Source organism: Protopterus annectens, chromosome 1.part0, assembly GCF_019279795.1.
Source record: "Protopterus annectens isolate FY-2018-M chromosome 1.part0, PAN1.0, whole genome shotgun sequence".
Taxonomy (NCBI): domain Eukaryota; kingdom Metazoa; phylum Chordata; order Ceratodontiformes; family Protopteridae; genus Protopterus; species Protopterus annectens.
The window spans coordinates 1,673,595,129-1,673,619,431 of NC_056725.1; the positions used below are offsets into that span (position 1 = coordinate 1,673,595,129).

Here is a 24,303-nt window from a genome sequence, read left to right on the forward strand (position 1 = left end):
AACCCAGAAATGGGGTAACCCGAAGGTGGACCTATTTGCCTCCCCTGACAGTCACCTACTCAGCAAGTTCTGCACCAGGGTACCTCACAGCAAGGCCTGGAAAGTAGATGCCCTATCCTTCCAGTGGGTAAACCTCTCAATCTGTGCATTTCCACCTCTGCCTCTTTTTACAAGAGTACTACTCAAGATAAGGCGGGAAAAACCAAGGGCAATCCTGATTGCCCCAGACTGGCCATGCCAACACTGGTACCCACTTCTGCGCAGTCTGTCATTGGTGCCACCTTGGCACCTACAACAGATACCAACCCTCCTCACTCAGCAGGAGGGAAAGATCTTGCATCCGCAATTGGAGGCCCTGAATCTTGCAGCCTGCCTTATTCCTTGAATTCTCCTCCAGGGGCCAACCTAAGCAAGCAGGTGCTGGATGTCATTTGTGAAGCCAGAAGACCCAGTACAAGAAAATTCTATGCTGATAAGTGGAAAAGGTATTGTTCCTGGGCTAACTCTAAAGGAGCAGATACAGCACAGCCCTCCTTACCTCTCATCGTGGATTACCTAGCAGACCTACTACACAGAGGCCTGTCCTTCTCTTCCATTAAGATCCATTCTTCTGCCATCTTGGCTCATTACAGCACTGAGCCACCTCTCTTCTCTCACCCTCTCATCAAACAGTCCCTGAGACGGGCTGACAACTTAAGGCCACCAAGGAGAGGCCCCACCCCTGCTTGGGTCCTTAACTTTGTACTGGCAAAACTCACACTTACCCCCCTTTGAGCCTGCAGCCTCAGCAGAGTTAAACTTCCTATCTTGGAGAACAGCCTTGCTTCTGGCCATCACTTCAGCTAGCAGTGTGTCAGAGCTTCAACCACTTATGGCTGTGTAACCCTTCATTATTTTTCACGCTGACAGGGTCTCCCTCAGGACTAACCCTACTTTTATGCCTAAAGTGGTGTCCAGTGTGGCTCTCAACCAGTCTATCCATTTGCACACCTTTTTCCCTAATCCTTAAAATAAGGGGGAAAGGATCCTACACTCTCTAGACATGCACAGACAGCTCAGATTCTACCTTTATAGGACTAAGCCCTTCAGGAAATCTGACCACTTGCTAGTCAGTTTTGCACCAGGGGTAGAGGGCAAGGTCATATCTAAGCAGACCATCTCCAAATGGATAGCACACTGCATCCATTTCTGTTATAAACACCATGGGAAACCACCCCCTCAGGGGGTCAGAATGCATTCCATTAGGGCAACTTCAACCTCTACAACTTTTCTCAGAGGAGTCCCTACCAGGGACATTCTGGAAGCTGCTACTTGGAGTTCTGTTCACACCTTCACCAAGCATTACCACCTGCCTATCTTTTCCAAATCCAGGGCAGGTTTTGCAACTGCAGTCCTACAGGGCATACTAGCCAGCCCCAACTCTACTTGACTGCCTCCACCCATTCTTCAGCTTTGGGAATCAACCTAAAAGTGTGATGACCAACAGTGAAACACGAAGAACATAGTACAGTTGTGTACACTTACCGTAAATGTAGATGTTCGGGTATATTCACTGTTGCAGTCCTGGTTTCCCACCCTCCAGCTCCCTTGTCACTCTCTCTCTGTCTCCTTCTCTATTTATCTCACTCACCCCTTTCAGGGCTACTGGTATTTATTTTTTACTGGTGGTGTTTTTTCCACCATAACTTAGCTCCCTTTTTGGGGGCTCCTGACATTTGGAACAAGAAAAACTGATGTAATGGCGTTGGCTGACTGTTTTTGTACCCCTGACGACCGGACATCGGTCCTGAAGTGACAGCAACCAACTCAGAAACTAAGTCTGTGGTATTCGGGCCGACTGAGGGCTACCTCCAGGCAGATAACCCAAGAGTGATGACTGCAACAGTGAATACACTCGAATATCTGCATTTATGGTAAGTGTATACAACTGTACTTTTTGACGCTCTAGAAGTTTCTTGCAGAGCAGCAGTCACTGGATCTGTCATTAGAAGACATGCATGGCTTAAGGAACAACCCCTGCCAGACAATGTCAAATCAAAATTGTTGGATGCACGCTTGCACAAAGATAATTTATTTTGTACTAAAGTAGAAGACGTGTTAAAAAGGAAAGCCAAAATCTTTGCAGACTGTTAAAGATTTCTTACAGGTACAGCCCCCTAGGTTCAGCAGGCATTTTCCTTCCAAGCACTGGTCCTTTCCTGCACCTAGTAAACAGGGCCACCGTATGCCCCATGGAAACAGACCTCCAAGTTAGCAGTCCCATGGGTTGCAGAGGTCTAAGCACCAGACTGCCTCCACTTCAAAACCAGGGAGTTCTAAGCCAACCCCTTATGGTAAAAACTCACAATGACTCACCCCCTCCCTACCTCGCCTCTGCCCACCATCACATACCCTAAGAAGGAAAACTGTCCTTTCACTCAAGCACCTGGGCCATCATTACCAAGGACCAATGGGTTCTGAACATTGTGTCTCAGGGGTACAAATTCTCCATCTACACCCTTCCAACCCCAAAAGGATTCCCACATCTAGCACCAAATCAGTGGGCAGAAGCTCAAAAGCAAATCTATACCCTGTTCTCCTTAAGAACAGTAGAACATGTTCCTGCAGAGCAAATAAGCCAAGGCTTCTACTCAAGACTTTTTCTGGTAACCAGAAAAGAGGGCACCTGGTGCCCCATCCTTGATCTATCCATTCTAAACACCTTCCTGGTGTCCCAAAATTCAAAATGCTCACCCTCCAGCAGCTGCAACCCATGCTTTCCAAGGATGCTTGGCTAGTCACCCTGGACCTAAAAGAGGCCTACCTCCACATTCCCATCAGGGAGTCCTGCAGAAAATGTCTTCGCTTCAAGGTAGGATCTCAACACTTTCAGTTCTCTGCACTTCCCTTTGGTTTATCTACTGCTCCCAGAGTTTTCACAAAATGCCTGGCTCCGGCCATTGCTTTTTGCAGACATAGAAATATTCAAATTACCCCTACTTAGATGACTGTCTTATTCAGGCAGACAGCCAGGAAAAGCTGCTCAAAGACCTGGCCTTTGTAAAGGACCTACTAACCTCCTTAGGGTACACAATCAATGAAAAGAAGTCCAAGCAGGTACCCACCAAAAGGATAATCTTCCTAGGAGCAAGTCTCGACACAGCATCCCAGATGGCATGCCTAACACCAGAGAAACAAAGTTTCCTATCAGCTTACTTCTTTCAACCGGCCACCAGGCCACAGCTTTCTGCAAGGGAAATCCTGCAAACCCTGGGGTTCATGGCATCTTGCATACTCCTGATTCCATATGCCAGACTGCATATGAGGAAACTACAGTGGTACCTAAAGAGCCTTTGATGTCAACACTCTCAAGATCTGGAAACCCTTTTACCTATTATTCCTTGCCTGAGGGAGGAATTTCTTTGGTGGGCAACAGCCTGCTCTCACAACAAGGGACTGCCCTTCTCCCCACACCCCGCCACCTAGACCCTCAGCACAGAAGCATCAGACTACGCTTAGGGTGCACACCTGGACATCAGGTGCATACAGGGCCAGTGGAACCCCCAGCAACTCCCCCAGCACATCAATCTAAAAGAGATGATGGCTGTGCAGTAGGCCTTGATAGCTTTCAAACCCCTTCTCTCTCCAGGGGTTCTCATGATCAGAACAGACAACACCACAGTGATGTGATACATCAACAAGCAGGGAGGGACTCACTCCCACCCGCTGTGCAGGCTGGCCATGACCCTTTGGTTCACAGCCTCTTCCATGCATCTACACCTGTTAGCACAATACCTGCCAGGCTCTCTCAACTCCCTGGTAGACCAATTAAGCAGAAAACTGTTGGACCCGCATGACTGGCAGCTCAACAGAAACACCTTCATACTAATAACTCAGAAATGGGGAACCCCGGAGGTTGGCCTCTTTGCCTCTCCCACACCAACCATCAGCTCAGCAAATTCTGCACCAGGGAGCATCACTGCATGACATGGAAAGTGGATGCCCTGTCCTTCCCCTGGGTAAACCACTCTGTCTGTGCCTTTATTCCCCTACCTCTCATTCCCAAGGTACTGATCAAAGTAAGGGATGAAAAACCAAGGACCATTCTCATAGCACCAGACTGGCCCAGACAGCACTGGTACCCCTTGCTGCACAGCCTGTCCCCACTGCCCCCATGGACTCTTCCTCAGATTCCCAACCTCCTAACCCAGAGGGAAGGGGAATTCATGCATCTCCAATTGCAGACACTCAGTTTGGCAGCTTGGCTTATAACCTGACCCCTAACCAATCTGCCCTCCTCAGTAAACAGGTTCTGGATGTTATCCGAGAGGCCAGATGCCCTAGCACCAGATAGTCTTATGCAGATAAATGAAAAAGGTTCTGCACCTGGATCCAGGCTAAGGGAAGCCAATACGGCACAGCCCTCCATTCCTCTCATCCTGGATTACTTAGCTGACCTACTACACAGTGGTCTCTTTCTCCTCTATAAAAATTCACGCCACTGCTATTTCCGCTCATTTTCCCATCACACCCTTTGATCAAGCAGTTCCTCAAAGGGGCTTGAGGCCCCCCAGAAGGGCACCAACACCGCCTTGGGACCTTAACTTTGTCTTGAAAAAGCTCACCCTGCCTCCATTCAAGCCAGCTTCTTCTGCAGAGCTAAAATTTCTCTCCTGGAAGACAGCCTTCCTCCTGGCCATCACTTCATCCAGAAGAGTCTCTGAGCTGCAAGCACTCATAGCAGTGGAACCCTTCATCATCTTCCATGCAGACAGGGTATCCCTCAGAACTAATCCATCCTTCATGCCCAAGGTAGTATGCAGTGTGGCTCTCAACCAATCCATACATTTACCCACCTTCTTCCCTAACCCTCAAAACAAGGGGGAAAGGATTCTGCACTCTCTAGATGTGCACAGACAGCTCAGATATTATCTGGACAGGACTAAACCCTTCAGAAAATCTGATCAACTACTGGTTAGCTTTACTTCAGGGGCAGAGGGCAAAGCCATCTCCAAACAAACCATTTCCAAATGAATAGCACACTGCATTCATTTCTGCTACAAGCAGCATGGCAAGCCTCCCCCAAGGGGGTCAGGACCCACTCCAGAGCAGCCTCCACCTTTGCAGCATTCCTCAGAGGGGTCCCCGCCAGGGACATCCTGGAGGCTGCCACCTGGACATCTGTTCACACCTTTACCAAACATTATCGCCTGCCTCTCTTTTCTAAATCCAGGGCAGGTTTTGCCTCTGCAGTCTTGCAGGCCATGCTAGACAGCCCCTAGCTTCCTTGACTGCCTCCACCCATTTCCTCAGCTTTGGGAATCTACCCAAATGTGATGACTGCAACAGTGAAACAAGAACAACATAGTACAGTTGTGTACACTTACCATAAATGCAGATGTTAGTGTCTTCACTCTTGCAGTCCTGGTTTCCATCTCTCCTTCCCCCTTTTTCTTTTTGTTGCTTTTCTTCCTTGTTGTTCTCCTTTCCTTACAAGGGACATATTGGTATTTTTTTCCACTGGTGGGGTTCTGCCACCAGAGCCTGGCCTCCTACTTTGGGGGCTCTTGACCGGTTAGGGTAAGAAAAACTGATGTAATGGTGTCGGCTGCCTTCCTTTATATCTCCCTGACGACCTGACGTCAGTCTTCAAGCGACAGCAACCGAAGCAGAAATACTAAGTGTCTGGTATTCAGGCCGGCCGAGGGCTACCCCAGCAGGGGTAACCCAAATGTGATGACTGTAACAGTGAAGACACTCGAACATCTACTTTTATGATAAGTGTACACAACTGTACTTTCTGAGGTCTGTGTTTGCAGACGTCACATTTAAGGCCCATGGTTTATGGCCCTGCATGTGACATCCCATGCACCTGGCAGTAACCAGGCTTAAGCTTTTGCATGGGAGTTGGACATTTGGGTCGCCTGAGATGGAGGATCCCACAGTAAGAGTACTGCAACATGGAAGAGAAGGACATCTATGGTTATGGTAAGATTTTACACAACTATTCTTTTTGACTAATTGTTAAAGCATGTAGAATGTTTTGTCTGCACTGACTTCTTGTGAAGAGAAATTTGCTTTAAATAATTTAGTTAGTTCTGTTGTACAAGTCACATCTCATTGTTTACAATGTATGTATGTCTCTATTGATACTTCTTCCAGGGCTGTGGCCACTGGTACTGTTTTTAGGTTTGCCTGGCTGCATTCTCAGAACCTCACAGATGATAAAAATGAAATTTTAGAGTTTTAGTTTTTGTCCCCTCTGCTGCAGAGGTGGTCAGAAATGGTGATTAAAGGGGTAAATTTATACAGGAAATCTCCTCCTTTTTCACATTTTCTGTAACCATGCAAAAAAAAACATGCATGCGCACAGAGTAAACAGTCTCAATAAAATGCAGGTAACAGACTTTTAAGAAGAAATAGCAGGGGGGGTTGCAGAAAGAATTCTAGAACTTTCCAAAACCAAGGAGTCAGAATGACTATTTATTATCCCACCTTCCTGGCATTGTTACTGGCCCAGCCTACCTGCCCAGTCCATGCTGAGTCTTCCATCTAACTCCATGACCCCCACCCCCGCAACTATTCCAGTACCAAGAGGCCAGTCACGGATCCAAGCAGTGGGGCTTGGCACATTTGAGCATTCATCTGGGGGGATTCTAGCATGAACTACCCATTTCCCCATCCCCTTTGTGGCAAACATGGTTTAGTCCTTTGTGGGCATGCAGTATGAGCTTGCAGCTTATTGCCCCACTCCTGTGGCAGCTCAGGCAGTCACATTTCCCCAAATGCTGACTATGCTTCCTGTAGCAATGTCCCTGGCTTCCACCAGGATCGTCACCAAGGGATGCCCATGAAACATATCCACATACACACAGGAAGGGTAATGCCCATCCCTAAATGCCACTTTGTCAGTCAGCAAAGCCGCTAATTGCACACTGATTGCCTAGGTCATAGCCTGGTTTTTATCCCTCTATGCCACCAGAGCAGCTTTAGTATGACTATACAGTAAACTCTCAGTTAACTGGCACACATGGGGATTGGTAGATGCCAGATAACTGACGTTTCTGGATGCTTGAGAGTTACTATTAAAAATAGGCCTGACTAATAATACTGTACCCTATACTATTTGTTTGGTTTGACTTGTTCGTAGGTTGGGGTGAGAGGGACTTTATTCCTGTCTTCCTTTTTAAAACTCTAAAAACATAAGGTATGTTTCTATGGGGGGGGGGGGGGCTTCTTGAGAGTTCTGGTTGCTTGAGTTCAGGTTAACTGAGAGTTTACTGTATATCGGACCTTCTCCATGCACTGGCAGCCTCATTTCCCTTCCAGAAAACCTGAATCTCCATGTTCCTCTTTGGTAGTAGCTTGATCTTCAGAACCCATTTGTCTGAAACTTTCATCAAGGTTACAGATGGCAGTGGGAGGAAATTCCTCCTTGCCAGGGGGGGGTAATCCCTTATCTATCAGACCAGACTCTATTTCCAGCTGTCCTTTATCACATGCTGTCCCAGGGTGTAATAGAACCAGAAAAGAGTTCTGGATCTTTCTTTCCTAAACCCGTTTATGATACTGCCAAATTCAAACTGATGTTGTTTCAAGACCTGTTACTACTACTTCCTTATTCAAGTTTCCTGGTTACACTAGATTTTAAAGACGTTTAGCTTCACATCCTTTTCATCCAGACTTCAGGCGTTTTGAGGTTTTGTGTGTCTGGATCACATTATCAGATGTTCATCGTGCATACAGCTGCAGTCATAACCGATGGGTTCTCCTGCCGTCAGGCGGCCGAATTCCAAAGTCTAGGTCCGGCGTCGGTTGTCGTCGCCTCCTCCCTGACGTCAGTGCGACAGGAGTATAAAAGAACCAGCCAACGCCATTTTCTTCAGTCTTTCTTGCCGCGCGGTGCCCGAAGCAGAAGCAGTTCGCAAGTGCCGGTCGGCCAGCTCCTGAAATTACGAAAATTTTGCAACCGAAGTCTTCTTTAAAGCTAAGTACCCCGTTGGGGAAACTTTTCTTGCCTCAGACAGATGTCAGATAAAGTTAATAATTGTATTTCATGTGGGAAGCAAATACCACATAAGGATTTCCATTCCCTCTGTATTCCTTGTTTAGGCCCAGACCACGACGTCTCGGTCTGTCGCTTTTGTGCTACTTTCAACAAAAGCTCCATTAAGCGTCGGGCAGAGTTCACCCAGCATTATTTTGGCAAAACATTTAACTATATTATGTCGTCGGATACTCCAACTCCAGTTTTGTCTAAAAAGCGTAAAGATAAGGACCGACACACTAGGTCCGCGGCCTCTACCGACACCACGCCACAGCCGACTACACGTGGTCCGGTTCTCAGCGAGGCGCCTATGCAGCACCTGACTACCGACGACACTTCATTGGTGGTGTCTCCTGTGCCCGAGGTCGCAGGCTCCTCGGCCCACACCCCGACTACAGATACCGAAGCCACTTTTGGCGGTGAATCTCAAAATGTGGACAGGTCTACCTCCTCTCAGGGTGTCTTCAGACCTTCCTCTTCTTTTTCAATCAAGGCTTTCACTAAGTCTAAAGCAGCCATGCATTCCAAGAGACAAGCTACACAGGGCCCATCTCCAGGCCCCATGCCTAAAAAACAGATGCTTAAAATGGCTGAGGATTTAATTACTCTTATCAGGGGTTCTCAACCCCCGGACAAAGGCCCAGAGTGGAGGAAGAATCCCCCTCCTCTGATCAGGGCTCCATTATTTCAGAGCACTCTGATGATCAGGAACATTCTTACTCCCCTTTTGAAGACTCTGATGCAGAGGAGTCCATTCCCTCTGTATCCCCCCCCAGAGGATTACTCATTTGGGGAAACTTTGCATACCTTAAGGGAACACTTCCACTGGGAAGGCCAAGATTATTCAGATTCCAAGAAAAGGCTTAGGGAATTTCTCTTGCTACCTCAGCACAGGCCTCTGGCTATACCTCCTGTCTTGGACATACTAGATGATGTGTACTCGGAGGCCTGCCTTAACCCGGATTCTCTACCTCCAGCCCCAGTCAAGCCTGACAGGTACTACAGGGTTCCTGACTCACACCGATTTCTATACAAAAGCCATGCTGCTGACCCAGAAACCATCTCACAGGGCCCCAAGGGAATTAAGGCCTCCACTGCTAAAAATCCATTACCTTCCGAGAGAGATTCCAGATCCTTAGAAAGGTGGGGAAAAAAGGTATATACCTCGGCTACCTTAACCATGAGGGCGTTAAACTGTCAGTTCCATATGCTTAAGTACCAACTGTTTTTATTATCACAATTGAAAAGTAAAATGTCACAACCTGAACAACCAGACTTGAAGGAGTTGCAGGATTTGATGCATAGTGTAGAACAAGTGGGTAAACATACCTTACAGTGTGGTTTTGATGCTCTAGAGGCCTCATGTAGAGCTGCTGTTACAGGATCAGTCATACGTAGACATGCCTGGCTCAAGGAACAAACCTTGCCAGATCATGTCAAAGCTAAATTACTAGATGCCCCTCTACAGAAGGATGTATTATTTGGTGCTAATGCTGAGGAGGTATTAAGGAAAATGGAGGAAAAGGCTAAATCAATGCAAACTGTGAAAGATTTTCTACAGGTACAACCCCCACGTTTCAGTAGAAATTGGCCTTCCATAAATTGGTCCTTTCCAGCCACGGACAGACCCCAAAGAGGTAGATACAGGTGCCCGAGGGGCAGAGGGCAATCCCAAGGATCGTTTAGAGGCAGACAATGGCAAACTCCTACACAAAGAGGTAGTGAGGATAACTCGCAACCATTCAGAAAGCAAGCCCAATGACTTTCCCCTTTGCATGCCAAGCAAAACTCAAATGGCAGCACCCTTAGGCGGAAAACTGACATTATTTTCAAAAAATTGGCATATTGTCACAAAAGACAAATGGATCCTGGACATTATAAACAGAGGCTACAGATTCCATTTTCACACCCTTCCAAAAATGAGAGGCATGCCAAACCCTGCCACACAATCAAAGGGCAGAGGCACAAAGGCAAATTACAGATCTCATAGACATGAAAGCTATTCAAGAGGTACCCATGCACGAATAAGGTCAAGGTTTTTATTCCAGACTATTCCTGGTACCAAGGAAGGGAAAAGATTGGAGACCTATTTTGGACCTATCCATCCTAAACACATTTCTACTCGTACCAAAATTCAAGATGCTCACTCTACAGCAGCTTCTTCCCATGCTGGGCAAGGAGTCTTGGCTGGTAACTTTGGATCTCAAGGAGGCATACCTGCATGTCCCAGTCAGACAAAGTTGCAGAAAATACCTCAGATTTCTTGCAGGTTCAACCCATTATCAATTCTCTGCATTGCCCTTTGGCTTATCTACTGTGCCCAGAGTATTCACAAAATGCCTGGCATCAGTAATTGCCTACTGCAGACTTCAAGGGATACAAGTATACCCCTATTTGGACGACTGCCTGATCAAGCGGACAGCAAGCACATTCTTCTGAAACATCTGGCTTATGTAATAATGTTGAATTCTCTGGGATACACAGTCAACAAAAATAAATCAAGACTAATACCCTCTCGGAAAATAATTTTCCTGGGTGCCAACTTGGACACAAACACCCAGATGGCCTACCTCACGCCAGAGAAGCAGGGGCAACTAACTCAATACTTCAGAGCACTAGCAAATTGCACCAGGCTGACTGCAAGTAAAATCCTGCAGGCTCTGGGATTCATGGCATCTTGCATCTTACTAATCCCATGTGCAAAGCTGCATATGAGGAAACTTCAATGGTACCTGAAAAACCTATGGTCTCAACACAGCCACAGTTTGGAAACAATAATACCACTAATTCCATGTCTTCAAAAGGAATTTCTGTGGTGGGCTCAAGCATGCCAAACAAACACAGGTCTCCCATTCAGCAAGCCTCAAGCAAATCAAGTCATCAAAACAGACGCCTCGGACTACGCCTGGGGGGTGCACATGACAGATCGGTGCATTCAGGGAAAATGGTCGCAAAAAGAAAAGCACCTTCACATCAATCAAAAGGAAATGCTAGCAGTAATAAATGCTATTATAGCTTTCAAAGACCTTCTGCAACCAGGTCAACTATTGATAAGAACGGACAACACCACAGTAATGTGGTACATAAACAGGGAGGAACACATTCATACCCCCTATGCAGACTGGCCATGTCACTTTGGAACATGGCCATGGACTTACAAATCGAACTACAAGCACAGTACTTGTCAGGCAAGGAAAACACGCTGGCAGACAACCTAAGCAGAAATATGACAGATCCACATGAATGGAAGTTGCATCCTCAAGTTTTTACAGAGGTAATCCAAACATGGGGAAGGCCAAACATAGATCTCTTTGCCTCCCACAAAAATCACCAATTGACAATGATTTGTTTATTTTTGCAGAGTCTTTCTAAGTGTCAGGAATATCTCACTTTGGATTCTCAAGTCATTTTTTGAATCCTTCACACAGGATTGTGTTCTGGGGTATCAGCTAGACATCTCGGTTCAAAGGACTTTTCTTCCTCAAGAAAAAGTAAATCTATATCTAAATCCGTTTTTGAGGTTTTCCTTTCAGACTTCAGTCACTGTGTGGGAATACCTCAGAAATTTGGGTCTCATGGCATCTGTGATCCTCATGATAGCCTTGGCAAGAATCCACATGAAAAAAAAAGATAGTGTGTTACCTGAAGTCCCTTTCATCCCAGCACTAACTTCATCTTTTCAAGTCTCAATGCTGAGGTTTGTCAGAAGAGAAATCACTAGGTGGCGACAACGTTGGTACTGCCTTGATACTGTCTTAAAATAAAATCTTTCAGATCTTCAGAACTATTGTTCATCCCTTGTAAAAGTAAGAAGGGACAACCTGTGTTATATCCAAAAATTTTTGCCTAAGGCTGTTGCCTTTTGTTATACTCATCGCAACAAAATTATTCCAGGCAGGGTCAAGGCTCACTCTACCTTTATCTTTATCTTTATCTGTGTTTGTCTGGAAAAGGTTGGATTATAGAAGTGTTTTAGAAGCAGCAACTTGGTCCTCTGTACATACATTTATGAAACACTACAAGCTTGATTAGCCTGCTATAGGTCCTCAACCATGTCCCAAGGCTCACACTCCATGTTCCTAAGTACCCTGGAAAATATTAGGGTCCAACCTAACACACTTATACTGGGCGACTTCAACTATCCCTCCATTAACTGGGAAAACTACTCATGTACCAGTACACTTGCCCAATGTTTCCTGAAATTCATTAATTCTAATGCCCTGGACCAGCTCGTTCTTACCCCCACTAGAGGTAGCAACATCCTTGACCTGGTCATTACTAACATGGGTGACTGTTGCTCTGGACCAATAGTCAACTCCTCCCTGGTTAGATCTGACCACAAACTAATCACCTTGGAAATCCGCATCTCCCCTCCGTCTCCACAAAGGTAACCACCATGAAAAACTTCTCCAAAGCTAACTTTGGGTTCCTAAAAACAGAGGTGGCTAACTTCACGGCACCCATGCAAATGGAGAATAGTTGCATGACCACAGAATCATACACTAATGCACTGTACAAACACGTACACAAATGCATGGATCTAGCCATACCCAATAGAACCAAGATGCTCTCCTCCAAAAAAAGGAAGCCAATCTGGTGGTCCCCTGCTATAAACAAACTCTACAACAGAAGGAAGAAACTGATGCGGTATAAGGGGAAGTCCCAAGATTGGAAAAACTCCTTATCAGCCTCAACAAAAAGTTGAGATCCCTCATCAAATCCTCTAAAGCTAGCTATGAAAACAGAATTGCAGCAGATAGTAAAGACAACTGCAAGGCCTTGTATAGTTATGTAAAGAATCTCCACGGCATTACCCAGATTTGCTCTGAGCTACTGCACAATCGTACCTCCTATATCGAGCCAACAGATATTGCCAATATACTGGCCGACAGATTCAGTGCCAACTTTACCCCTCCCCCCAGTGGACCAATCACAATACCAGTAGATTGCCAGGCACCCAATATTACTGCTGCAAAGGTTAAAACAGCACTGTCCAAGGCCAAGAATACAGCTTCTGTGGGACCTGACAATATCCCTGGTTGTGTTCTGCATGAACTACAGAGTGAACTGACACCACACCTGTGTACCCTGTTCAGTCACAGCCTCACCTCAGGCTTTGTCCGTACCAAATGGCACACTGCTACAGTCATCCCTCTCCACAAAGGAGGAACGACTACAGACCCTGGGAATTATCTCCTCATTAGCCTGACAAGTCTGATATGCAAAGCTATGGAACGCATCATCATGGACCTAATAAACAAGAATATAGGGAATCTCCAAACTCTGGATCCCACACAGTTTGGTTTTGTGAAGGGTAGATCATGCCTGCTCAACCTGGTTGACGTCTTTGAGTCAGTCACCAGAGCTGTGGATGAAGGCAAGGTGATTCATACAGTCTACCTTGATCTGGCTAAGGCCTTTGATACCATTCCCCACTCAGGAATCATAGAAATACTCACTAAGCTAGGCATCAGCCCCTATGTCACTAGGTGGGTTGCAAACTGGCTCCAAGTCAGACTTCCGACTAGTCACAGTTGGATTCCCACAGGGTTTGGTCCTGGGTCATCTCCTGTTTGCTATCTACTTCTCTGAAGTCCAGGCCAACACGAAGGGACTCTGGCTGACAAAGTTCACAGACAATTGCAAGTTGGAAGCTATTATTATCTCCTCAAGTGATGTTGACATCCTGCAGAAAGGCCTCACTGAGACCAGCGACTGGTGTCAGAACCATGGCTTTAAGCTCAATGCCAAAAAATGTGTCGTCATCCCCTTTGGGAAAAACTCTGTTCCCATGAATTACCACATCGATGGTAGTCCACTGAACACAGAAGGCGTTCTAAGAGATCTGGGAACACAGGTTGAGAGCAACCTCTCTTTTGACCACCACATTGCCACTGTGGTCAGAAAGTCCTATGTGGCACATCTCATTACTAAAGATTTTGCATCCAGGATGAAAGAGGTCATTCTCTCCCTTTATTCTTCCCTAATTAGGCCCCATTTGGCATGTACCTCACTAGACACCTGCAACAATGGGAGAGGCCGCAAAAGTACCTCACAAAGGTGATCCTAGGCCTTAAACAGTTGTCCTGTATGGACAGACTCGAAAAACTCACAACTGTTCTCCATCTCATATCGCCTACTTAGAGACGATCTCTGCTTGACTTACAAAGCCATGTCTGACACAGCTCTGTTAGAAATGCTACATCTAAAGAAATCCCACGCCCTCCACACCACATGCTCCAGAGACCTCAACCTCATTACCACAATCAACAGAACATGCTGGAGGGACAGGTTCATAACCCAGAGACTGCCCATGCTATGGAATAGGCTTCCATTACATGTCAAACAGAGCACCTCACTGGCCCTTTTCAAGATGAAGCTTGATGAGTGGATGGGAAATAGAAAATTCACCCCAGGGATCAATCCAGTGGCTCTGTGAACTAATGTCAGGTGCCACGATGCCAGGGTAATCCTATGGGCTAGGCTTGTAAAGACTCCAGGGCCATTACCCTAGTACACACCTATGAACCTATGATTTCTTCTCTGTGTAGATCAGGCTTTGCTAGGACCATTCTTCAGGGAATCCTGGACTCTTCTCCTTCCACCTCTCAAATGTAGCAAGTTAGGGTAATCTCCCTACTGCAAAAGTGATTGATGTGATCAATGTAGTAGAGTTGTGTAAGTAAACTTACCATAGCAGTAGATGTTCAAATGATCACTGCTGTAGTAGCCACTCCCTCCCCTATGTTTTTTGTTGTATCGTTTGTGCCACAGTGTAGCCATTTATTTATTTTTGTTATTCCCTTGTCTTTTCAGGACACATCCTTCCACTCTTTCGCTCTCTCTCTTTCTTTGTTGGCATAAAAGCTCTGAAGGGCTTGGAGCCCAAACCTTTGTGTTTAGTCTTCTCAGCTTGAGCTGACTACTGGGGTGTATGGAAGGTCACCTGAAGCTTTGGAAGTTGTCCTTCTGTTATATTCTGTGCAGGATATAACCCAAATAGTTAAGGCTACTGCAGCACTGATCAGGTGACCATCTACTTGTTATGGTAAGTTTACTTGGACAACTCTACTTTTCTCACTTCCTTCGAAGATTGGATCTCCCCCAGTATCTTAAACTCCTTGACTGCAAAGTCTTGCAAGTTTTGTATACTGCAGCTTGACACTCTCTTGTGCTACCCAGAGCTTCTTGCTTCCACCACTTGTTGCTGTTACCCAGCAGGTCAGAGCAGCAAAGAGGCATCTGGTCGCATCTGTTATTTCTTTGTGTAGCTGATACAGTTTTGGGAGGGTCTGTAGGAAGTGTGAGGTAGAGTGTGTTCCATTCTGTGAACCAGGTAACAGTACGCTTGTTCTCATGTCTGTTTTGGTTATAGCATATCTGTTAAAAAGAAGCAGTATAAGCTTCTGATGAATTGTAATGTAGTGCCATGTGTCTGACTCATTTGTACCTAAATGCAGTCTGCACTATTGCCCAGCAATTTTGAGCTTAGAAATGCACATTGGGAGCCTCTCGGAATTATTCATCCAGATGTTTTATTCATAAAGCTACATTAATATAAACTGTCTGGCTAGAAGATAAAGAATACTGGCTTACAGGATGAAACATTTTGAATTTAATTATGAAAAAACGTTTTGACACTGAATTTAATTATTCACTTTTAGAAACAAATAGGGTATGATGGTGGTCTAGTATTATTATTTGCTTGTTTGTTTTTGCTCCCTTTTCCCCTTTATCCATTTTTCTCTTCCTCACCTTTCTTCCCTTTGTCCTTTAGTTTAGCCACTTATTTGTATTTGAATTTTCATTTTGCTGTGTATAATTGGCCTTTTCTTTTTATCTCCTTTTGCAGCCCATATTTCAAGTTTTGTGTGAATTAGTATTTATTTCAGAAGTGAAAAGAAAAATGTGTTGCAAGATTTTTCAACAAATTATTTTGCCCAGTTAATATAGTCTGTGCTGCAGGAAATCTTAATGTCTGTTTTGAAGTCAGTGTTTTTGTATCTTGGCATCTACGTGGAAGTTGTATGGGATAAGGCAATTTACAATGACCAACAAAGCAGTGTGCAGGATATGTTTTGCCAGTTGCCCACTTCATTTTTCTGCTGATATGCTCTTCCTTAGAACTCCTGCCAGCTATTGAAACAAAGTTGTTTTAACAAACCTATTGCTTGTTGCTGCTTAGTCTGATATTTAGCTAATGACACTGAAATTTTGAGGCCTAAATTCAATAAATGTTCTCATGTGGAGAGGAGAATGAGATGTCCTGTAATTTGCATTGTTTCTGAAAGCCATTTTATTTTCCTTTTTAACAACTTTCTGTAGGAATGCTTCTAGCTATCCTGGAGAAGTTTGGGGCCATCCCTAAGATCCGAGTTGCAAATGTATCCGTAGGAGAGGGCACTGTGGCCGCTGCATACCAGAACTTCATCATATGTGTGGAAATGTTTTTTGCTGCCATTGCCTTGCGCCATGCCTTTACTTACAGAGTTTATGTGGATAAGAGGTTGGATTCACAAGGTGAGTTATGTAGGGTACTGAAATGGCTTGTGTGTTTGCAGAATGTGGGAAACAGGGCATTGTCTTTACACTCACTTGCACAAAGCTGGGATGCAAATTCTGACTTGATGGAAGTAAGATTTATATATTTTAACTGGGTGGACTCCAGTATGACCAAACAGTACATTCATCCCAAAGTGGTCTATACTGGTTAACTGCACTCTACATTGTAGCATAATTCTGAGGAGACTCTGTAACCTAACCAGGTATTTCATCCTGAATCGCAATTCAGTACAGAGCATTGAAGTGATTCAAGCATTATGCATGAAGTTAAACATCAGCTTCAAAAACAAAACAGTTAACTCCATTTCACTCCTTGTGAGCCAGCAAACAAAATTCATGTTAATATTGCATAAAAAGTAAGTTTCCCTTTGTATGTTTACATCATTGTGCAGGTATCCATTTCTTATGTTTCTGCGTACTAGGATGGTGGAATTAGCTTTTAAAGAACTTGTCAGTACTTCCACTTTCCAAAATTTTCTTTGCTAGGCATTAGCTGAAATAACATGACAGGAAATTTGAAAAGTTTATTTCTGTCTTGGACTTATGAAAGTCCTGCTACTGTTTCAGAGAAACAACACATACATCAGTTCTCTCTTCGTATGAAGGTAGACCTTGAACTTACTGAGTGATGGCCTGAAACTTACCAGTCATACTGATAGACCAGACTGTATACCTGTTAAAGTGATTTTTGCTTTAAAACTAGCTCATACACATTTATTTGGTTGAAGGGCTGCCCTTTTTGAAAACTTGTTTCTGTTCAGACTGTCATTTTCGAACCAGTTGTCATCCCTGTTTTGTAGGAATTTGAATTTTGCTGTGGGTTAAATTTTGCTATAAAGGCTAGTCTGTGCTTGGATTTTTTAAGTGGTAAAGCTATGCAACATGTCTAACCTATAATTAGAAGAGAGACCTCAGCTTCTAGTGCCTTAATGTTTATTTTTTCCGGGTAATGAAAGCCACTGTTCTCATTTAAAAAAAATCTTTGATTATGCAATGGACTATAAAGCATCATCGCAAAAAGAAGTTGTTATGCAGTCTTGCCATTTATGGCAGAAGGGATAGTGTTGCAGGACAGTAGGCCTTAGTACATTTTGTTCTTATGTTGTAATAGAGATCTCTGCATAATTCTGGTCTAGTGTATATTGTTTCCTGTTTGCTGCATGCACTTGTTTCTAATTAACTTTTCTGCTCTTGCATTATGTCCACTTTTCTTCACACTCTTGTGTCTCTGTCTTTCTGTTTGCCTTTTCCTGCTTTGCCACTGTGTTCAACCTGAAGCAGTTCCAACGTACGGGCCATACGGTAGGCAGATCTTTCTGTATGTGTGTGTATGTATATTTGTGTTTTTTTTTTTTTTTTTTTTTTTTGTGAGATTGAAAAGTATTGTCTTTAAAAGGTACTGTAAACTTTTACTAAAATGATTTGTTTTGCTGATAAATGAAGAAACAAACATGCATGTGCTGTGTGAAAAATGTGGTGTTTAGAAAGGAAAACATATTTAAGGTTCAAGACATTGAAAGTAGGGCACTTCTCATTTGATGAGTGGCAAAGGTAAGAGTAGCACGTATGGTACACCATTTTCACCCTGTATGGGTAGTATTCATTGTGGGTTGTACGTTAGACCAAGAGAGAAGTAATCATTGTGGGTTGTACATTAGACTGAGAGAGAATTGTATTATTCTTTTAACATCTTTATTAAATTATCACTTAAGACATAGACACACATACATTAATAGAAATGAAAATAAACCATATTAACATTCTTCCATTTACATACATTATACAGTTGTCTTTCAGTCCAGCATCATGTAAATAGTTAAGTTCCTGCCTTCCCTTAAAACCTCTGTGCTCCAACTCATGAATGTTATTCTGCATGTATTGTTCCCACCAATTTTATCTCTATGTAGTTAGCGCCTTCCCTTTTCTAAAGCTATGTCATCCACTTCTTTTATTTATTTTATAATATTAAATATTTCAAATGCAGCTGGGTTATAATTAGATTTCCATTTTCTAGTAATTTGTTTTTTGACAGACAGAATTAAACGTAATAAGGCCTTACCATGTCTAGGCAATGTGTCCCAGCTCAAAAGAATAATTTCCTTAGTTACAGCCATTTGGTCCATCCCCACATTTCTGACAGAGTACTCTGTAGGAACATTTTAAAATTTGACATCCCCCCCAAAAAAAAATGTTCCCATTGTCTCTTCCCAGTCTTTTTTTAACCTCCCCTGATTCTTATAGTTATCATTCAATATCCTACATGCCCTACTACTTTATCTTTCCCCTCTTTAGTTATTTATTTTTAATACATTGGTTCCTTTGCCAGTTGTCTCCAGTAAATTTTAACCCCCCTATTGCCTGTTTTCTGTACCCGTACTTACAGTCACCCCTGTTGGGAAAATCTTTCTCTATTCTTGTGTTGGCTAGTTGTCTTTCACAACCTTAGCATAGTACTAGTTTTTCTAGCAAGACTGTATGTTTAATATGCGGGATGGAGTGGCAGCAGTTTGTTTCTAGTCTTTTACAAGGGTGTGTCATTATTATTCTACTAATGGTGTTTACATTTCATTGACAAAAAGTTGCTAGGCCGCATATATGTTGATATACCTTTAACAATTATTCTTTTCTTAAATGATTAAGGACTTCAAAGACTATTAACTTTTTCAGTTTGAGTCCTGTTTCTTAGTCAGTGTGCCTACCACCAGTTAACCTATCCACAGCATTTTAGTGTGTACTTTCCGGGTGTATTGTTCCAAATGTGTACAATTTAGTAGATGGCTAAAGATAGGAACCAACAGAAAGATGCACCAATTCAGCAAAGCATCCAATGATTTTTATTTAATGCTACATTGCTTGTTATATATCTTTGCCTATCAAAAGTTCACCATTGAAATTAAGGATGTGATGCATTTTGTCCATTTTAATTCATTTCTTTAAGGGACAGACATTTTCATAAATTAAATTTATGGATCTGAGGTAAGAAAATACTTTTTTGTAGGACTTATCAAATTGATGAACATTTGGAAAAGGTTTGAAGTGGTAAAACAAACAAAAAAATCATTAAGGAAAAGACGATAAGCTTAATGTTTCCTGGTGGCTGTGAGAGTGCTTAAGTGTACTTTTTCTGTCACTGTCTTTTCCTGCAGTCTTCCCTAGTACCACCCAGTTTGTTACCCATCTATCAGCAGCATTTTTCAATGGTAGTACATGTGATCTGAAGTAGTTAACTTCATTTTTCTGCACATATGGGTATACGGATCCAATTCAGATCTGAGACGGCAAAACTTTTCAAGCATCAGCTCCGAGCTCCAAGCTCCTCCCTTACCTATATTACATCACTTCCTCCTATCTAGCCCCAGATCTCATTTGCCGCTCTGAGTCAGCATCATGGTCTCTGAGCTCTAAGCAAGGTGGTAAGGTTTTTTGGTCTTTTTGTGATAGTTGAGTGTTAATACCTTTCCCTTTTTTTTTCCCTCCCTTCGCGTTTGGGCGTCGTGTTAGTTATAAAAAAAAAAATTTAGTTAAGTGCTTTTTTGTGATACTGGTTTCCCGCCTAGGTCCAATCCCTGTTTAAGTGTGTGTGTGAGTGGGCCATTAGGGCTTTTACTGTCTCTACTATGGCTGAACAGCCTAAGGTTCTTTTTATGAAGTGCACAGTGTGGTCATAAGCTCTCACCAGCCGATGGCCACACTCTGTGTGTTCTATGTTTAGGGGTCGCCCATCTCTCTGCATCCTGCGACATTTGTTCAGGCTTTAAGTCTAGGGCGTTGAAGGATCGTCGGGCTAAGCTTGTGGCTAAGGGTCTGCTACCAGCTTCTGCCCTGGTGTCTGCCTCTGTTTCCTCCCCAGCCAGTGACACTGTAAAGGTAGGGACTCAACTTCCCACCAGGCTTGCTTCATCGGAGTCATCCCAGAGAGGTAGGGACAGAAGGGATAAGGAGAAGCACAACAGAGAGGGACAGGACCAGAAAAAAGATCACCGGACAGGGAGTCTTTCTCCAGCCCCTCTTCAAAGGCACCCAGGTCTCATTCTCCTTGGCTCCGCTCTCCCCATTTCTCAACGGAGCCATCGGGGCCGAGGCACTCCCGTCAGATCCTGCCCAGACCAGAGTCGCTCGCTTCCTCCAGGTCGACTCGGAGTGTCTCCGACCTTGATATGGACAGGCTTATTAGGAGGTTCATCCAGAACCATATTCAGATGGGGGTCTTACCAGGGCCCACTCCCATTGGAGAGGGTCCTTCTTCAACTATGTTCCACCCTATTGCTCCTTTCCCGATCCGACCTGACTCTTCAGGGTTCTCTGGTTCAAGACCTTTTGGAGCTGTTGGGTCGGCGCCGATGTTTCTTGTTTCCTAAACGCCAGCCGTCACCTTGGGTTCCTTGGATCCGATCTCGGATCCAGGGGACTCTCGGAGCCGTGGTTGGGGAGTCGGACCCCAGGGTCAAGATCTCGCTCTTTCAAATTCCATCCTCGGTGCCCGGACTACCCCGCCGTCGGCTCCGATCCCTGCTTCGGTGCCGGGGAGAGCCTCATCCTTACGTTCTACTGAGGTGTGCTCTCCATCGGCATTCGGGGCAATGGAAAGGGTTCTTTCCCAGGGGTTGAGACCACAGCTCACTTACTCGGATCCTACCCAGACCCCTCTGATTTTGGATTCTGCTCCCATTACCCTGTCTCAGGGACAGCCCGTGCCAAAGCAACCCCAGGTTGTTCCCCTCAGGGAACCCCCGGAGGCTTACGAATCTTCTCCAGAGAGTCCCACTGGAGAGGAACCTCATAAGCGCAAGTGTAAGAGGAGGCAATTGGACTCCCCTGAGTCCATTACCACTGATACGGACTTGGATGAAGGAGAGGGTTCCCCCAGATCACCTACCGAGGACGTCTCGTTTGGAGACATTATGGAGATCAGCCCCCAAACCCTCTGCAGATGAGTCTGTATTCCTGGCGGCCTTTGGCGCGGGCCCATCTACTTCCTGGGTCTCCCTCCAGCGGACCCTTTGGTGGACCTCATCACCACTAGGGCATGGAAGGATCCTGACACCGTAGAGCCTATACCCAAAAGGCCAGACAAAATTTTTTCCCCACCGTCAGACAGACAGGCATGGTCCAAAGGAGCCCCGGTAGACGCTTTGGTGGTTGCAGCTGCCACAAAGAAGGAACTGGCACAGGAGATTTCCTTGGGTCATCCACCAGACAGAGTCCAGGTCGATGGATCGTTTCGGGAAGAGCATGTACTCGTCAGCGACATTTTCTATTCGTGCGCTGAATTACTGCAGCGAAACCTTATATCGGAACTAACTGAGTTGCCCCTGGAGTCTCTGATGCAACAGGACAAGCAGTCTTTCACTGTGAAGATGACTACACTGAAATCGGTGACTAATACCTCTATGCGTCTCCTCTCTCATGCTACGGAGGGAGCCGCTAGAGCTGCTGGTACAGGTGTTGCCTTGAGGCGGCACGCCTTGATCAGGCTGTGTCAATTTGTGGACCCCTTTAAGGCGTCTTTCATCAACGCCCCTTTCGATGGATCATCCCTCTTTGGGAAGACTGTATGTGACACACTAACCCAGAGTGAGAAGGATGGAAAGACTGTCAGCCGTCGGAATCCGCTCCTGTAACTCCCAGAGGTACTATTCCAGGAACCAAAAGGGGCAAAAGAAGATGTGGTTCCGGAAATCACAGTCCTTTCATTACACTCAGGAATATTCATCCCCTAGAGGCAGAGGGGGACAAGACCGACGCCGTCCCAGTGGCAGAGGGGGTCCCAGAAACTTCGGGTCCAGGGAACCTTTTTCCAACAGATCCGCTCAGCAACCCTGAGGGGTTGCCCAGCTGCTCTACTCTGGAGGCAGTCAGGGGAAAATTTTCCTTACATCCAGCGGCATGGGAGTCCATTACTGCAGATCGCTGGGTGTTAAACATCATATACAGAGGATATTCTATCCCCTTCATTTCATGTCCCATAACTCCAGCACACCTTCCAGATGTTCCACCCGCTCACAGCGAGGCTGCAGCTTTAGAGGTATCGAAGCTGCTACAAAAATGAGCCATCGAGCCGGTCCCCCCAGATCAATCCAGATCAGGCATCTACACCAGGTTCTTTTTAGTGCCAAAGACTGGGGACCTCAGGCCCATCCTGGATCTGTCTATCCTCAACTTGTCGGTAGAAAAACAAAAATTCTGGTTGGTCACTCTACAGTCCATTCTCCCGTTTCTGAGAGAATGCGACTGGATGTGCTCGTTAGACCTCCAGGACGCTTACTATCACATCAAGGTCCACAGGAGCTCCAGGAGGTTTCTACGTTTCCGGCTAGGGGCCAGTCACTTTCAATTCAGAGCCCTACCCTTTGGTCTCACCACAGCCCCAGGGTGTTCACCAAGGTTATGGCGGTCGTAGCGGCTCACCTGGGACTTCAGGGCATTCAGGTATTCCCCTACCTAGACTGGCTCTTCGCTGCATCCACCAAACGTCTCGTATCAGGCCCTACACTACTTTCTCGGTCTGGCTGACAAGTTAGGCATCATGATCAATATCAACAAGTCCCACCTGGCTCCGGTTCAGATCATAGACTTTATCGGGGCACGGTTGGATTCGATTCAGTCAAAGATTTTTCTCACCCTGGAAAGGATAGAAAATCTCAGACTCCATGTATCGGCGATCTTGGATCACTCGGTAGTCACAGCAGCCGATGTTCTCAGGGCCCTGGGCTCGACGGCAGCCGCAATCTCTATCCTCCCTCTTGCACGTCTTCACATGAGAGTCCTTCAGTGGAATCTAGCAGTTCAATGGTCCTGGCTAGACCTTCCGATGAATTTCCACATCCGAATCAATCAGACATGCAGAACGTCACTCCAATGGTGGCTTCAAGTCAGCGGACATTTTCGTGGGGTGCAGCTTTCTAGCCCCTCCGGCTCAAGCCATGGTGACCACGGACACTTCCCAGCTCAGGTGGGGGGGGCACTTCCTGGGAAGAACGGTCCAGGGCACGTGGTCCCCTCCAAAGACCAAGCTACACATCAGTGTCCTGGAGATGAGGGCAGTGCTTTTAGCGTTCAGTGCCTTCCACCCTGTCCTACCTCCAGGGATGGTAGCCATTCAATAAGACAACATGTCTGTAGTCCGGTATGTAAACAAACCAGGAGGGACCCGATCCTACCCCCTTTGTCGCGAGGCCATGAGGGTTTGGGAGTGGGCCATATCCACCAGCCAGTTTCTCATAGCAATGCATATCCTGGGACACTCCAACATTCTAGCGGACAGTCTCAGCAGGGCAATCCTTCTGCCTTACGAGTAGTCTCTGAAACAGTCAGTGGTGGAAAAGATCTTCCGTGTTTGAGGTCAACCTTGCTGCGATCTCTTTGCAACTCCTTCCAACGCGAAGTGCAGCAACCTCTTCACTCTGATCCCCCCTCTGGGGGATGTCCCCAGGGACGCTCTAGTCCATGCTTGGCCTCCCGGGCTTCTGTATGCTTATCCGCCGTTACCTCTTATTCCGAAGTTCCTTCAGAGAGCTTGCCGGCTGCAGTGCAGAGTCATTCTCATAGTTCCCTTTTGGCCACGTCATGTGGTTTCCCTTCCTATGGTCTCACCTGTTGGCTCCTCCATGGACTCTAGATCCATGCCCGGATCTGATTTCTCACCCGTCGGACTTGCCCCTGCCCAACCTGGACAGTCTCAAGCTGACGGCGTGGCTGCTCCAGTTCCCATGATC

The 24,303-nt window shown here is 45.5% G+C and overlaps 1 protein-coding gene across 3 annotated transcripts in view; it reads left to right on the forward strand.

Moving 5' to 3' along the window:
- TMEM184B (transmembrane protein 184B) overlaps window positions 1-24,303 on the forward strand; it is a 1,551,114-nt gene that overhangs the window by 1,410,735 nt on the left and 116,076 nt on the right. Inside the window, exons 8-9 of one of the 3 annotated variants that reach the window (XM_044068425.1) lie at window positions 16,352-16,546; window positions 17,867-17,890. In XM_044068425.1, coding sequence (XP_043924360.1) covers window positions 16,352-16,546; window positions 17,867-17,890 — 219 coding nt within the window. The remainder of the gene's footprint in view (window positions 1-16,351; window positions 16,547-17,866; window positions 17,891-24,303) is intronic. The other 2 variants (XM_044068435.1, XM_044068443.1) reach the window with 2 other exon arrangements.